This window comes from Schistocerca cancellata, chromosome 5 (genome assembly GCF_023864275.1).
Source record: "Schistocerca cancellata isolate TAMUIC-IGC-003103 chromosome 5, iqSchCanc2.1, whole genome shotgun sequence".
In the NCBI taxonomy this organism is placed as follows: Eukaryota; Metazoa; Arthropoda; class Insecta; order Orthoptera; family Acrididae; genus Schistocerca; species Schistocerca cancellata.
The window spans coordinates 561,701,383-561,714,677 of record NC_064630.1 but is presented as its reverse complement, the minus strand read 5'-3'; the positions used below and the strand labels follow the sequence as shown (position 1 = coordinate 561,714,677).

General features: G+C 40.3%; 1 protein-coding gene across 1 annotated transcript in view; it reads right to left on the bottom strand.

The window, feature by feature from the left end:
* LOC126187529 (GTP-binding protein 2) overlaps positions 1-13,295 on the bottom strand; it is a 51,210-nt gene that overhangs the window by 15,185 nt on the left and 22,730 nt on the right. The window contains exon 5 of the mRNA XM_049928671.1: positions 5,859-6,182. Within this exon, the coding sequence (XP_049784628.1) occupies positions 5,859-6,182 (324 nt within the window). The remainder of the gene's footprint in view (positions 1-5,858; positions 6,183-13,295) is intronic.

The following is a 13,295-nucleotide window of genomic DNA, read 5'->3' as shown; positions in this document are numbered from 1 at the left end:
TTGGGCTCAAAGATCTTGCTGATTTACGACAACGCCCGGGCCCACATGGCAAATGCCACTCGTGAAGTTCTCGAATCTTTTAAGTGGGAGTTGTTTCCTCATCCGCCGTACAGTCCCGACCTGGCACCGAGTGACTTCCACTTATTCCCAGCAATGAAGAAGTGGTTGGCTATGCAGTGTTTTGATGATGACACACAGCTTCAAGAAGAGGTAACTACGTGGTTGAAGGCGCAGGCGGTCGAATTTTACGACGAAGGAATTCCCAAGCTCGTCCATCGCTACGATAAGTGCCTTAATTTAAATGGCAACTATGAAGAAAAGTAGTATTTAAGTGTGGCTTTCATCTGTATATAATAAAAAAAAATTCCAATACTTTATTTATTTTTAATTCCAAAACATAATGTACTTTGTGGATAGCCCTCGTGTAAGTGTAATGCTTGCTGTCCAAATTACTGGAGATGCAAATCTGAGGTGATCAAGTTGTGTTCCCAAAGGCATCCCTTACCTTTACACCAGGTGCTGGGCTGATATGATAGTGTCAAACCATGATGCTACACGCAGAATCAGGATTTTTCTGAAAATATGATGTGACGTTAATCCATGTCCACTGTTGTCATGGGACAAACAATATGTATGTGTGGATAGCTCTCTTTCTACAAACAAGCCCATTTCGTAAATCATGGTACGTGACATGGCTGTAAAATCCTGCGCATCTGAATTGTATGTCCATATAGTGAGGATACTATACTAAGTCACAGATAGGCACAACCAAAAGAGCTACGACTCATAGTCTGGCTTTAGCTGTCAGAGACTGTGCATGCGTGTGTGTGTGTGTGTGGGGGGGGGGGGGGGGGGGGGGGGCTGTTGTCTACTTTCAACGAAGGCCTTGTTGGCCGAAAACTCATTTTGTGACAGTTGTTTTGTTGTGCCTATCTAGGACTCAGCATTTTTCTGCTATGTGATGTGTAGCAACTATCCTTTTCATAATATTGCTATATTCCATCCTGGATATTCCTTTGTTTGAATTGTATGTCTGTCCTCTTGAGTGCTGTTCACATGGGGCCATTAGGATGCTGCTCAACATCGAGTGTGATCCTCCTGAGCCCATCGAATCTATATTCATATGACAGTCATAGGATCCAGACCACAGAGCAATAAACTATAGTCTTGAGAGGCTACAATGCCACCACTGTCAAATTCCAATAGCTGCTGGCAGACATTTCTCATTTTACATGAGCATAATATCTCCTCACAATCAACATGATTTCTGAACGAGAAACGTACAGTGTAATCCCCCCCCCCCTCTCCAACACACAATATGTAGGAGGACTTACCCCTACCTTCCTTGTGCAATTGTGCTGAAATGCTAATCAAGCATGTAGTACACTTCAGTCAATTTGATGTGTGTTGCATGGCATTTTCATAGTATTGCAATTTGAACGTCAGCTGGATAGTAGGAAGAAGTGCACCAACTATAGTTGGTCTAAAAATGTACAAGCTCATTGTTAAGGAGAAAATGAGAATATCTGTAGAATCAACACTTGAGAAGGAACTTTTTTTTCCTTAAAAACCTCAAAGATCAACTACTGACCTCAGTTTTGCCACAAGAATGCTTTATGAGAAGTACTGGGAAACAATTATAAATATTGTTCTGGGTGCAGAGAAAGCTGTATACTAGGTATGCACAAATGAGAATGTATGTGACACAAGAAAGTTCCTGAAAACATTTCTGAGATACAAAAGAGGTACAGAAGCATTCCAAACAGGATCTTTGTCAAGAAAAAATCCTTAATATGGGTCTTAAAATCAGTTAATTTAGTGCTGAGTTAGAACTATGCAACAGGTCATCTAAGAATTGGAGCTGAGCAGATAGATATGGTGGACAACTTCCAGTACTTGGTTAGTGTTGCCTCTTCAGACATTATATTAGAAGCAGAATACAAAAAGCTTCAAAAATTCTACCAGGCAGTGTGTCAGATACTTTAGGATAGAGCATTTTCTCAAGCGTCTATGACAGAACGTACCTCCTCTCTATACCAACACATGTACTAGAAGCAGTAACAGTTACTGGACTAAGTTAGAATTGCTTCCAGTCAAAAGAAATGAAGTTTCTCCATCCTTATCAACAGAAAACAAAACAGATAAAATAGGAAGGGGGATCCACATTACTAAATGGCTACAGTCACCTGGTCTCAGTTATGGATTGTCTATCTAAAGACTTCCACAAAGCAGGAAAAGAAAAACTGATTTTGCAGATCATATAATTAGCAACTGGATTCCACAATTTAAAATGCTGTCACAATCTACTCATTAAGAGGTATAATATTGCGTTAAAGGTTTGCCAAATATAGTCAAGTATTAAAATTAGAAACAGAAATGAGGCAGCTTAGCGTACGGCAAGCAAATGACACGGGGATCGATTCTTTAAAGAATCGGAGAGGGAAGGTTTACTAGTATCCAACTAAACTAGGATTAGGAAACACTGGCAAGAGGTCCTTGAACTTAATTGATTGCAGTGGTATGGGCATATGATGAAGATGATAATTCCCCACAAGTCTCCCTGGGCATACATTGACCAACATGTTCGTTGGTTCGCTTGGGGAAGGAGACCAGACAGCCTGGTCATCGGTCTCATCGGAGTAGGGAAGGATTGGGAAGGAAGTCGGCCGTGCCCTTTCAGAGGAACCATCCCGGCATTTGCCTGGAGTGATTTAGGGAAATCACGGAAAACCTAAATCAGGATGGTTGGAAGCGGGATTGAACCGACGTCCTCCCAAATGCGAGTCCAGTGTCTAACCACTGCGCCACCCCGCTCGGTGACCAACATGTCCCATGGAAGAGAACGAGAAGAGGTCCTCATGAGAGCAGGGAGAAACAGATTGTCAGGGATCTCAAAATTTGAGATGCCAACTAGCTTGAGAAGACAAATGAGCAACAGGGAGAGAAAGAGAGAGAGAGAGAGAGAGAGAGAGAGAGAGAGGCACTGAGCAAACTAGCTGAGGGAATCATTCATGACCACATCTGAAGGAACCAGCCTGGTAGCTGCCTGAAGTAGTTTAGGGAAACCACAGAACTAATTAGAGCCTGTACAATAACAATACTGGATTAATACTGACTGGTAGTGTAATGGTTGTCTTTGTGTAGTTACATTGTGCTAGTTAGCCTTGCCAGGTAATATATTGCAAAACTAAAATTTAGGAAAGACTTTATCATCAGCATCTCGAAGAGTTTCTAGCCCCAAGCTGGATATATTTGGCACATAAGCCTCTCCACCTAGTCCTGTTTTCCCACCATCTTTCTGTGTTCATTCTGGTTCAGTCCTCAGTTCTTTTTTCAACACACTCCTCCACACCTTTCAACCACCTGTCCCTTGGTCTTCCTCTTGGTTGTTTCCTTCGCATCTCCATGTATGAATCTTCTCGGGAATTCTCTTGTTTTCAATTCTCTTTAAGTGCCCATACCATCTTAGTCTCAATGTTTGTATCCTGCACTGCAAGGGCTCATCTTTCACTATTTCCCCTGCCCTTTCATTCCTCCTCCTATCTCTACTTGTTGCTCCTATCCTACTTCTGAGGAACTTCATTTCACTTGCTTGTAATCTGCTTATACCTCTTTTCTTCATTTGCAGGTGCATAGGCCAGTTGAGATGTAGTAACTTCTATATATTTAATTCCTTGCCTTTTTTATGTGACATCTTAGTTCCAAATCAAGCTCCTGACACTTCACATACGTACTTCTGCCTGGCTGCCACATTCACTGATCTCTTTCTCATTTCTTACACTTTTCCACTACTGCACTTCCCAACTACTTGACACTCTCCACCTTCAACTGTTCACTTCCAGTTCTTATTCTGCTTGTTGGTCTATCTTTCTTTCTACTTGTAACCAGAATCTCACATTTGTTTACATTAAACTTCAATCCATATGATCTCAGAGTTCCTTCCCAAGCATTCAGCTACTTCTAGATCTCCTCCTCCCTGTTTCCCCAGATCATCAAGTAATCTGTGAACGCCACTCTTTCATCTTGTCTTCTCCGGTTTTTTCTACCACCTTAGTCATTATCTACCAATGACCTTGTTGCAGTGATAACACCATTCTCGTCAAATTAGCAAAGTTAAGTGCTGATGGGCTTAGCTAGAACTTGGACAGGTGACTGTCCGAATCTGCCGAGTGCTGTTGGCAAGCATGGTGCACTCAGCCCTTATGAGACCAACTGAGAAGGTACTTGACTGAGAAGACATGGCTCTTGTCACAAAACTGATAATGGCCGAGAGAGCGGTATGCTGACCACATGCACCTCCATATCCACATCCAGTGATGCCTGTTGTGTGAGGATGACATGGTGGCCAGTAGGTACTGTTGGGCGTTTTGAGGCCTGTTCAGATGGAGTTTAGTCATTATTTCATCCAAAACCCCAAAGATGGGGTGAGGTGACAATGCACTGCTCTGTTTCACACCACTTGTTTGCTGGAACCAATCTGTCCTTTCATTTCTCACTTTCACACTATCAGACTTCCACACTACACCTACTCCACTCTGCTTGTTGTCTCTTTTTCCACTCTTTTCTTTTCTAATGCTTTCAAGACTTTACTTCTATAGACACTATCCAATACCTTTTCCGTATCACGAATAGCCATCACATGGTCTTCCCCAAGTTCGTAGTGGTACTGCTACAGTAGTCCTCCCACGTCTGAAGCCATGCTCTTCCTGTCTCAATTTGTTTTCGACCCTTGTCCAGATTCAGGTCCCCAGGATCTTTTCATATACCTTGGCACAGTGTAGTTTCCACAACCCTTCCTACTCCATTTCTTTCATACAGGGACAAAAAGGGTCCTCTTCCAATCTTCTGGTGTCTTCTCCACATTTCAAACCACCCCATTACATAATACAGCCACTGTTTCCCAACCTCCTCAGCTACCTTCACCATTTCAACATTTGCTTTGTTCACATCTGGTACCTTTCCTCCTTTCATATCGGTTTGGATTTAGCGAGTTCTCAAAGTACTCCTTACACATTATCTACAGTGCCTCTGTTGTTAACCTTTTTCCCACTTTCACTGCATGCAAGAGTGTATGAGATTCTTAAATGAAATTTTTTTAATACACAGATCTATTTTCCATTCCATTTTTGTACTGTCTTGGGTAAAAAGTGAAGATAATTTGTTGGAACCTGACAAGGTGAACAAAAAAAAAAAAAAATGGAGAAATCATAAAAAATGCTGAAAATTGTTGTTAACAGGGATACTTAAAACTCCCTGATTGCAACAATCTCTTAAGAAAACTTCATTGAAAGAGTACTCATGAGAGGGAAAGTTTGGCATTTTCCCTGTATTGTATTAGACACATATCTTAGATGTAATGTGTCACCGGGGATCAACAAGTTGAAAAACAAGTTTAAAATAATGTGTGTTCTATTTATTGACAACAAGGTAGCTGTGGACAATAAGGAAACAAGTAGATACAAGAAAATAAAGAGATAAGTGAATATGTGATCTGACAAGGATAAGAATGAAGCACTTAAGAAAGAATGGCAAGAATTTTGCAGGTACCCATGCCCTACGAGAGGAGAGAAAGGGACATCTGAAAGAGGCTTCCACAACAGAATGTACCAAGACCAGAGATGAAACCAACAGAATTGTTTAACAATAGCAGCAATGCAACCAGCATGCAAAAGGTGGCATGACCATGTAACAAGGGCGGAAAAGGAATGAAGGTTAAATACATAGTGAAATAGTAAACACTGAAAACATAAATTAGCATGCAGAGAAACATTTAAATTTGATTAACTTCAAAGTAAGACTGATTTTATTATGGCATAGGAAACAACGGAATATTTTAGACAAGAAATTTTTATACTTACTTTTCGGCAGCCAACGGATTTCAGAACTGAATCAAGTGATCGGACAGTTGCAGTAGGTGATGCAAGATCAATCTTAGTCACAACAATGAAAAATGGAACATCCAATGCAAGAGCAAGTGCCAAATGTTCCTTGGTCATGCCAACAATGCCTGCACTCCCGCTAACCACCAGCATTACATGATGTGGAGAGTAACCAGTGAGACCCAAGACCGTGGTGCGCAGGTACTTCCTGTGTCCTGCCAGATCTATAAAGGTCACCAGCTTTGTGGAACTCTCGCAGATTTCCTCTGCTGTCATTAGCTCACTGTAGTTTATGACCTGCCCCTGTATGAAAAAGAAGCAGCCACAGAAGTTAACAGGAGATCAGTATTATCATTTTGAATGCAATATGTAACTACGCTTTTATATGTGTGTGACAAAGATCAATTTTTTCAAATGATGGTACTTCTAGCAAGAAAAATAGTTAAATTTATGGTAGCAAATGCCATTAAGTACACACAAGTGAAGCATCTATTCTGAAATCATTCACCGAGATTTTTCAATACCAATACTGGAATACAACCACAACAGGTGAATTTACAACACATATTCACACAAGAGGGCATAGATTTCTTAGTCAATATGCTTGCTTGCAGTCATCATATTGTAAAGCATTTTAATGTGGGAGATGTGTGTTATTATTCTAGAGTACATAATCTTCTCCCATTTCTTGGAGGAGAAACTAAACTGGTTAGTAATTTGAGAAAAATAACTGCATTCTTAATTTCTCAGAGCATGGAGCAACTGTGAGTTTATTGTATCTACAATGAACTGATTCTTGTATATATTACATTGCTTTATCCCTTTGAATTGTGCACATATTTCTTCCGATCTACTTCTAAGAGAGTATGAAATATGTCAGCTATCTGGTTACTGTCACTGCCACATAATATGGTATGAAGCAGCCTCTGCAACATAACACACTATAAAGCAAGCTCTGCCACATAACTTCAGTAGCGTGTACTCTCCACCATTCAACACTGGTACACTGAGAGAGATGGTGCAGTAGTTAACACAATGGACTCACATTCGGGAGGATGACGGTTCAAATCTGCGACCAGCCATCCTCATTTAGGTTTACCGTGATTTCCCTAAAGCGCTTCAGGCAAATGCGAGGATGGTTCCTTTGAAAGGGCACACCTGACTTCCTTCCTCATCCTTCCCTAATCTGATGGGACCGACAACCTTGCTGTTTGGTCCCCTTCCCCAACCCAACCAACCAACTAAGACTGGTACAATGCACCCTTTGTCATGTAACATTGGTAAGATGCACCCTTTGTACTGCAACCTTGGTACGAAGCACCCACTGCTACACAACATTAATATGAAGCACCCTGCCTCATCCACTGATACAAAGCACTCTCTGCCACATAACATTTGTGCAGAACACTTTCTGCCATGCAACTTTGGTGTGGAGCACCCTCTGCCATGCAAGTATGGTATGGAGCACCCTCTGCCATGTCACGTTGGTAGAGAACACGCTCTGCTGCATAACACTGGGAAGAAGCACCTTCCACTAAGGAACACTGGCATGAAGCAAACCTCTGCCATGCACCATCAGTATGACGCACGCTCCATCATGCAACATCAGTACAAAGCAACAACATCAGTATGACACACCCCCTGTCATGTAACATTGGTAGACAGCACCCTCTGTCATGTAACACTGGTACACACCCGACAGCTGCTACAGCCTGCGCAAGCTACCATGATTCCAAGGTGTTCTGCCATTCACTGATAGGAGGCAATGCCATTGTTTTCTCAGGGGCAGGATACTTTTAATTCACCAAAGTTCAGCAAATTTGCACGAAATATTTACAAATTATATATGCAAAGCTTCATAGTAAATCTTATGTTTAGTGAAAGTCATATAAAAATTCTTACAGTAAGTCCCGAGATTAGCCTGAACATACAGACAAACCTGTGGAGACAGTTGAAGACACACAGATTATTAGTCTTGTTGGTAACTTGTTTTATCTTACCATGTGCATATTACACTGAAAAGCCAACGAAACTGGTACACCTGCCTAATATTGTGTAGGCCCCCCATGAGCACACATAAGTGCCGCAATACGAAATGGCATGGACTTGACTAATGTCTTAAGTAGAGTTGGAGGGAACTGACACCACAAATCTGCAACAGTATATTGCAAGGCATCCCAGATATGCTCAATAATGTTCATGTCTGGGGTATTGGGGTCTGACCAGCAGAAATGTTAACACTCAGAAGACTGTTCCTGGAGCCATTCTCTAGCAATTCTGGTCATGTGGCGTGTTGCATTGTCCTGCTGGAATTGCTCAAGTCCATCAGAATGCACAATGGACATGAATGGATGCAGGTGATCAGACAGGATGCTTATGTACGTGACACCTGTCAAAGCTGTATCTAGACGTATCAGGAGTTCCCATATCACTCCAACTCCACATGTCCCACGCTCTAAAAATCCGCTGCTGAATGCAGGGTCCATGGATTCATGAGGTTCTCTACATACCCGTACACGTTCATTCGCTCAATACAATTTGGAACGAGACTCGTACGACCAGGCAACATGTTTCCAGTCATCAACAGTCCAATGTCGGTGATGACAGGCCCGTTGGTATTGACAGGCCCTGGCGAGGCGTAAAGCTTTGCATCGTGCAGTCATCAAGAGTACACGAGTGGTCCTTCAGCTCTGAAAGCCCACATAGATGATGTTGTTGGTTCACACGCTGATAGTTGTTGATGGCCCAGTATTGAAATCCGCAGCAATTTGCAAAAGGATTGCACTTCTGTCACACTGAATGAGTCTCTTCAGTCATTGTTGGTCCCACTCTTGCAGGACCTTTTCCCGGCTGCAGCGGAGTCAGAGATTTGATGTTTTATCAGATTCCTGATATTCACTGTACACTCGTGAAATTGTAGTATGGGAAAATCCCCACTTCATCGCTACCTCAGAGTACTGTGTCCCATCGCTCGTGCACCAACTATAAGGCCGTGTCCTACGTAAATGACAGAAGCGACCGACAGTGCGCAACACCTTCAGATGACAAAACGCTACCACACCTATAGCTATGAAAGTGTCCTGCATGAGCAACATTCAGGGTGCTGTCTGTCCTCTGCTACAACTAGCAACGTTTGAATTCAACCATGTTTGAATCATGTCACTGCAGCACACACAACAGTGAGAGCAACAGCAACGAGCCTTCTCGGCAAAGCAGTGGAGCGGACGTACCAACAGCTGCAAAATACTTATCATTCGATTTTAAGAAAATTATTTGATGAAAAAATTTGATTCTTCCTTATCTTACAGCTTGATATCTTTGCTCAATAAAGGTCTGAATTTATTTCCATTAGTCATCATAATTACTGTGCTGCACAAAACTGAGTATATGGCTGCACGAAATTTTTAAGAGTTTGCAGAGGTAAAATCACATTGCGTAAATGGTATAGTTCACTTTAGGCCATACATTCTTGCATATGAAATGTAACCAATACATCTAAATTGTATTTAAAGTTGGGAGCAGAATGATATATCTTTTCATTCTTGAGATATTGGTTGTTATATCTGTAGATGGGTTGCTCGTGGCGCAGCTGAATCCTTTCCTGTGCATCAGGAATCAAGTGACCATAAAAATCATTGTATCTCATTTCCAAAAAATGTTGTTTTGATATCTTAACTGTTTATGACAGCGTGTAGAAAGGACTATTTTATCACATGATTAACATGTGATATGTTTCTGTCAAATGTGTGAGCAGAGTGAAAACAAGACTCCCTATAAATTACACAATAAGATTTTGTCTGAATTTTCACAGCCAAACAAAGAGAGAGAAACAGGCAAACAGGATATCAAAGTGACCAGCGTGAGGTCTAGTTTTGCATGAAATTATTTAATTGCTTGAAAGTAATCAGGGTAATTAAGGAAAACGTAATTAGTGAGTTGAGGAAAAAATGAAATATCTCACGAAAAGCTGCTGCAGGCTATGTAAATGAAGTGTCAAAAAGTTCATCTATTCAAGGCTTAGCTATTTTACACATAAAAAGACACATTGGTGCGATATTTAAATGTCAAAAAGGCTTCTTCTGAATCGAGTACCAAAATTAGGATTTTTTGAGAACAGAAGACATTAGGAACACAAAGCTGTCAATAAGATCATGCTTTCTGAATAAAAGGTGAAAATAAAAAATGTAATAAATCAGTCAAATATTTTGTGAAATAATTTGTGTAAAAGAATTAAATAGATCAGAGAAACATTCAACATGTCTTTGAATGATGTTCATAATTGTAAACAGGAAATGAGGTGCATCAAATGTTTCTCCAATATTTTTTTATTTCATAATTTGAGACAAATCATTTCACAAAACGTTTGACTTTTCTTTTCAAAAAAATTGTATGTGTTACTTACACAGACTATTTAGATTAATTCAAATATCAGTAAAATTTCATGATTGCTCATTGTATTTTACTAGGAATTAAATGTTGTGATATGCTGGGATAAGTGTGTATACACTTAAAGATCAAGTACTTTGGCAAGACCTAAATAATACACTTAGTGATGCAGTGTAAACAGTATACATAAAACTTAGTATATACAATTGCAGCCGAGTCAGTTAAAATATGAGAAACAGCCGGGACTGAACACAAGTCTTTATTTCAATCACAATTTCAAACAGTGTACACTACCGCTACACCACAGATAACTCTAGCATCCTCGAGGCATTCTTTAGTATTTACCGGAGTCAGTCATTCTTTCACACTTATTGGCTGTTAAAAGTTCTTGATCATGTAAAGAATACTTGTCTTTCATTTATTGATGAGATAGTCGAATGCTGCTCTGCTCATTCACGTGTATTCGAAGAATTTATCTGGTGATCTCCATGGTTGATGATACATGTTATGAAATTCTCCGTGAAGATTCCTCCTTTTGCAAAATCCATGCACAGCATTCCTTTTCACTTTCATTTCCTAAGTAAAGCTAATTTTGTAGCCTCACTCTCACCTCGAGCTACAATAGTCTATAGTTTAGGGGCGCCATTTTATAGAAATGGCTGGTTGGCTCTAAGTAGCCATCTTGTAGCGGGAGATGGTCGCTTGCATGTAGGACACCCAAGCTTCTCCCCCGATGCAGCTGCTTGTTGGAGTGTTGCATATCCAGATGTCGCCTGCTGTCGGACACTTCTGACGCTCACATATGCCATGGCCTAACACCACATTCAAACTCACTTTAACCTTGACAAACTGCCATTGTAGCTGCAGTCACCGAACTAACAACTGCGCCAAACACTTGTCATATACAGGCATTTCCAACTTCTGTGCTGTATTCTGCCTGTTTACATATCTCTGTATTTGAATACACATGGCTATACCTGTTTCCTTGGCGCTTCAGTGTAAATCAGCTTCTTCAGGGCAGGGAATAAGCACTAAATGTCTTCAACAGATTTGTTACACAGCAAACTACCTACCACTGTATCTCTAAGAAGCTGAAATAGCTCTGTTTAGAGGGGGGGGGGGGGGGGGGGTTGCAGTGGGGGGAGGGGGGGGGGGGTTGTGCATGCAAATGTTACAACTAAATACAATGGAGGTATTTCAGCAATAGAAAATATCAACAGAATTTCATTGTAAATTATTAACTTTTTTTTCAGCAAATGGGCTGTCCCTGAAGTTACTACCAATTTCATAAAGTTTGACCCCCAGGCTTCGAGTTCCTTGAGATTACACTGCAGAAGCACAACAATGTGTTGCATACCTTTTTCTAAATCGTGGAAGTATAATGTCTCACTTTAGAGGTAAATATTCTAGTCTGGTTGGAAAGGGAGTAACATACATGGAAATATCTACATAAAAGTATGCCTTGTGCACTGTCAATTCAGCAGGGTTGCAGATTCCACAGCATATTTTCAAGAACAACTTCCTTTTCAAAGTTTCAAGATATAAAGGTCTCTGTTTACTGGCTGATTTTTTTTTCCTTTCCAGTTTGTTGTTTTGTTGCAATAATGGTCTAGGAAGAATGTTGCAGACTGCGTCGTGGTGAAGTGTATGAACAATGCAAAAAGTGGAATGGAATCTCAGCTGTTGTGATTCACAGCTATTTTGTTTTTATACATACACTGCTACATAAAATGGCAATATCACTTTTAAATTTTTTAGCATCTCCATCCTTGTGCAACGTGTACTACTCGCAGATGCTATGTTTTCAGATCTCTGAAGTATATTTCATCTGTAACTGTCGACACAGTAATGTCAGGGTTTCTTGTCAGGTAGGTAAAATCATGTTGCCATTTTTATGGTTTTGTTCTCAAACGAGATAGATGATGTGATATACTTTCCTGCTTTGGCCTTGTATGAGAACATGCATCACTTACAGAGCTGAGAGAGATCCATGGCTATGATCACCCAAGTATTACCGAAAGTACGATAACCAAATTTCAAGAAGGGGGGCAGGGGGCAGGGGGCACAGGTGTGGGGGGAGGGGGATGAACAAACCCTACTTCAAAGAAAGGAAGAAGAACAGTCCAGTTATATGCCAGATGTTCATATGGGACAAGCTTTCACAGGCTTTGAATGATGGAAAATACAAGTTTCTTTGTGGAAAAACGATTTTCAAAAGTAATGGGCATCCTGGAAAAGTTGAGAAATGAAGTGGAAGATTTGATTGACTTGGGTAACCCTTTGGCATAGTGTTCGGAAATTGATCTTCAAATGCAAAATGCTCAACAAAAAGCTTATGCTGATGGAAAATAATTCAATAACAGTGGTAAGATATTGATTATTGTGGGAATTTAAAACACAAGTGATATACTGGATGGACTATTTGATGAAATTTGGTGTGGTCCAAATCTTTGCAGAAAGTTTTTATAACAGATACAAAAAATGTCTTATGTATAAAAAAATTGATATGATTACCACAGAGGACATGTTCAAGAGTGGAATGGCTGGAAAAACAGAATTCAAACTTTATACAGTTCTGGAAAGAAAACTGTAATATGACACATTGGTAACAAAGATGGATTAGTGCAAAATGCTGGCTAATGTGTATTGTTGGGAAAAAATGTGGTGCATATTACCTTTCTGACATTGTGAAAAGTGATTCAGGAGCATTATGAAGGAAAGTTCCTTGAAAAGTTACCCACTGGATCTCTGATTGTTATACATCAGGATCAAATCACAAATAGTAAATACACAATCACAAAATACATCTGTGAAATGGAAGATGGATTGAATTACTGGAAAACAACAATGTAGAGCTTAAAGGATGGCACTTTCCATCTATGGTTATAGAAGCTTTTATTCTCCTATAGCAATTTCTGGCATTATGTCATCATCAAACAGTTATGATGTCTAACACAATACATCAACTAAATATAATCATAAAACAACAGTGTGAACAACAATCTAGGGAGTTTGCTACAATGCATGTAA